Consider the following 4,464-nt stretch of genomic DNA (forward strand, 5'->3'; position numbering starts at 1 on the left):
GGAAAACCTGATTACAGGATGGTTCATGATCTCAGAGCTGTAAATAAACTTGTGGTTCCGACTAATTATGCCACGCCAAATCCATACACCATGTTGAATGCAATAAGCTCTGAACACAAGTTTTTCACATGCATTCATCTTGCAAATGCATTTTTCTCAGTGCTGCTACATAGAGATTCACAAGATATGTTTGCCTTTATGTATAAAGGACAAAAATTCACTTATCGAAGGCTACCAATGGGCTTTATTTTGAAAATCTTGCCCCATTCAGATGAATGGGAAAATTCTACTTCTGCATAATTTTGGCTAGAAAAACCATTCAGGTGTCAAAATATTCAACATTTTCAGGGCGCTCTTTCAACACTCAGCATCCATACGCATTTTCTTCAGAAAATGCATTTCTCTAGTTATTTTTATTTTCCTAATGCATATTCCCTTTTCTTGTTTGCACATTCTTTAGTCTTTTATTTTTTGTTCTCTCAGCTTTATATTGTTCACTTGTCTACTTGTTGTCTTATGGAAGAACAGTATTGATACAAACTGAGAGCCACTGTACCAGAGTCAAATTCCTTGTGTGTTCAACACACCTGGCCAATAAAGCTGATTCTGACTCTGATTAGAAAGCTGCAGCTCTGAAGCCAGGGATACCTGCCAAAAAGTACAGAGAGAGGAGAAGTTAATGTCATGTAATGGTGGCATAAAGATGCATGGAGAGTGAGGTGAGAAGAGGAGAGGAGAAGAGCTGAAAGCATCATGGGAGCCCCCCAGCAGTCTAGGCCTATAGCAGCATAACTAATGGAAGGCTCTGGTTCCCCTGGTCCAGCCATAACTATAAGCTTTATCAAAATGGAAAGTCTTAAGTCTAATCTTACCGGTTGGAGTGAGTGGATAGAGGAGAGAGAAAAGAAGAAAAGCAACAAGACACAACAAACAAATCAAGCACTGGTCAGGTTGATGTGGCCGGTGACTGCTCATCAGAAACGTAGAGCTACAGAGCCAGGTCTACCTGCAGAAAGGTACAGGGAGAGAGGGAGGACACACTACGGGAGAGAGGAGACACAGTTAATGATGCGTAATGATGGCATATAAGTGCTTGGAGAGGAGAGGAACTCAGAGCATCATCACTCTGAGAGCGAAGTGTTCCAATAAAGGCCCTGTCCAAGGGGCCCGCTTGGGGGGATTTGTTGGGTTTTTCCTCAATAATAATTATAATAATAATAGTAAGGTCTAGACTTTATTTTGTAAAGTGTCCTGAGATGACTTTTGTTGTGATTTGGTGCTATACAAATAAAACTAAATTTAATTGAATTGTCTGTGCAGTAATACATCCATGCCTGATAGTGGAAAGAGTTTGTCCTCTGGAGTGGATGAATATACTCTGTAAATCTTAGTGTTAGAATTATATGTCTATAAGGGGAAATGTTGATCTGATACTGATCCTAATGGTTAAATAAATGGTTGTGGTGTCAACAAAATACTAAGAATGATCCTTTGGGTACTTAAAATATTCACAGAAAATTTCATTGTAGTGTTTGCTGTGAAGACCTTTTTTAACTTTACCTTACTTTGGCCCAGTGGTTCTAAATGTTTTTTGGGAACTCAGTCCCTTGTGATGAACTGACATGCCTCCAGGACCTCCTTTATACTTACTGACACCCCTGATTCCATGTTTATGGCTTCACCTGTTAATGTAAAATACCACATGCAAGATGATTATACTGTAGAATGCAACTGGAATATAACACTTTCTTACTCAAGAAACTGGAATAACTCAGGGGAGAGATGACATTTTCCTGCTAACCTTGATAATTTTATTATCATTCTATTGGACTTTATATTACTATTTTTAGGCAGGTTTCCACTTAGAAGGAAATAAGTGCTCATAATGTGAAGACAAGAAACAAAGAGAAAGCAGCATAAGTGCATATTTGAAGCCCAAAAGATATGCCTATTTAAAATAAATACATAAATAATTAATAAATGTTATACTATACTGGGATATTTTTAGAATTATATTATGCCTATGCAAAAATATATTTAGTAAATCATCCAAAATAGCATCATGGACTGCTAGGGGTTAAAGGCTAGTCAATATTATAATGCTGGCTTACAGGAAATATGGCTGTGGCTCTTTTCTCAGTAATCCTTTAACAGTGGGGCAGGGTGTGGCCACACAGCTGCTCAGGTGTATTCATGCATTGTCAGACTCTTCCTCCTCTCACTGTAGAACTCACTCCAGAACTACTATTTTCCCAGGATGTTATTGAAACTCCTAAATTGTGGATTTAAGGGATTTCTATACAAAGGATTTGTTCTTATTGAGGTAGGGTGAACTATTTGGTATTTAAAGTAAATAATCAGACTCAATTAACAAATTTTCTTCTTAAAAGCTAATTTTTAAAGAAAATAAAACATTTTTACTAACGGAACTATTTCTGTTTTCATCACTAGTTGAATTAAAACGCCCAGCAGCTGTTTCTACATCTACCCTCAAAATTACTTACAGTATATTTAAGCTATGGAGCGTCTGAAGTTAGTCCTACAGTATTTCCAGTCCAATTCTGAGTCCATCTCCAATGGGATTTGTATCATCCTGGCCTTGGTCAGTGTTAAGCTCTACACCAGTTTCGACTTTAACTGCCCATGCCTTCCTCAGTACAACAAACTGTACTCTCTGGGTATCATGATTGTCCCGCCAATCATTCTGTTCTTCCTGGGGGTCCTGGTTAACAGACATACGGGTGTCATGATGGATGAATGGATGAGACCCATTGGGAACAGATCCAAAAATCCTGCTGTGGTGAAGTGAGTCAAATATTTACCTCTTGAATTTACTAAGAGAGTCTAACAGAAGCATGTGGGGAATAAAGAACACTTAACATTAAATCAGTCTATAAACTATTACTAGAGATGTCCTAATCCTCTTTTTTGGCCCCCATACTGATTCCAATTCCTTTAATAATAACTATCTGTCGATCCCATCCAATACTTATATTTACCTTAACCTCTAGAGTCCCTGCGTCCTCATATGAGGACCGCACAGCTTGGGTTTCCAAAGCTCAGGACTCTAGAGGTTAAATAAATGTTCATTAAATATTTGACATATTGAAATTGATATTAATCTGACACTTTATTTTTCAGCTGCTTTCAGGTCCTGGTTCCAAAACATTAAGTTTATTATCTTAAATTATTGATATAAATAAAAGAATAACTGGGAGCTGGACAACACACTCAGAACTACAGATTACTTACAGGGCAAACATAAGTATTCATGGTCCAGGCAATCATATTATGATGGGTCTAACTATCATGGGAATATTGCTTTTAGATGTAATGGCATTATAGGGACACTGAGCTGCATTGGTAAATTTTGCACTCTCCTTCCCACAACTCTCACAAATGTATCAGATATATCTATTAACCCAGATGAAACAGATCATTTGGACAAATTTCAAGTATGGCTTGAAGACAAAGGCCTGGATGACCTTTAATTTTTTACTTCTAAATTCAGACAAAACTGAAGTTTTTGTACTAGGGCTTAAAAACATCAGAAATCTGCTGTCTAACCATATAGTTACTTTTGTTGACATAGCCCTGGTCTCCAGTACTACTGTGTGAACCTTGGAGTCATTTTTGACCATGATATGTCCTTTAAATCACACATCCCTTGCGCAATATCGCCAAAATCAGGAACATCCTGTCTCAAATTAATGCTGAAAAACTGGCCATGCATTTGTTACATCCAGGCTGAGCTATTGTAACTCTTTACCATCAGGATGTCCCAATAATTTCCTAAAAAGCCTCCAGTAAATCCAAGATGCTGCAGCCAGAGTACTGACAGGAACTAGCAAGAGATATTATATCTCTCCTATATTAGCTTCACTCCACTGGCTCCCTGTAAATCCAGAATAGATTTTAAAATTCTTCTCCTAACATACAAAGCCTTTAATGACAAGGTTCCATCATATCTTAAAGACCTCGTAGAGCCTTATCATTCCAACAGAGCCCTTCGCTCTCAGAGTGCAGGTTTACTTGTGGTTCCTAAAGTCCACAGAAGTAGAACGGGAGCAGTCACCGGCCACATCAACCTGACCAGAGTTTGATTGTTTGTTGTATCTTGTTGCTTTTCGTCTTTTCTCTCTCCTCTATCCACTCACCCCAACCAGTAAGATTAGACTTAAGACTTTCCTTTTTTATAAAGCTTATGGTTATGGCTGGATCAGGTGACCCTGAGCCTTCCTTTAGTTATGCTGCTATAGGCCTAGACTGCTGGGGGACTTACTTTTCTCTTCTCACTCCTCTATCCACCCACCCCAACCGGTAGAGGCAGAAGGCTGCCCACCAAGAGCCAGGGTCTGTCAGAGGTTTCTTCCATTAAAGGGAGTTATTCCTCCCCATTGTTGCCAAGTGCTGCTCAAGTGTTAGGGTGCGCTCGAACACAGAGTGAGCGAGCAGATAAAAAGC

At 38.8% G+C, this 4,464-nt stretch overlaps 1 protein-coding gene across 1 annotated transcript in view; it reads left to right on the top strand.

Moving 5' to 3' along the window:
- Positions 1-2,518: 2,518 nt before the first annotated feature.
- calhm3 (calcium homeostasis modulator 3) overlaps positions 2,519-4,464 on the top strand; it is a 5,085-nt gene continuing 3,139 nt past the window's right edge. The window contains exon 1 of the mRNA XM_020623418.1: positions 2,519-2,805. Within this exon, the coding sequence (XP_020479074.1) occupies positions 2,519-2,805 (287 nt within the window). The remainder of the gene's footprint in view (positions 2,806-4,464) is intronic.

Source organism: Monopterus albus, unplaced genomic scaffold (assembly GCF_001952655.1).
Source record: "Monopterus albus unplaced genomic scaffold, M_albus_1.0 scaffold299.1, whole genome shotgun sequence".
Classification (NCBI taxonomy): Eukaryota; Metazoa; Chordata; class Actinopteri; order Synbranchiformes; family Synbranchidae; genus Monopterus; species Monopterus albus.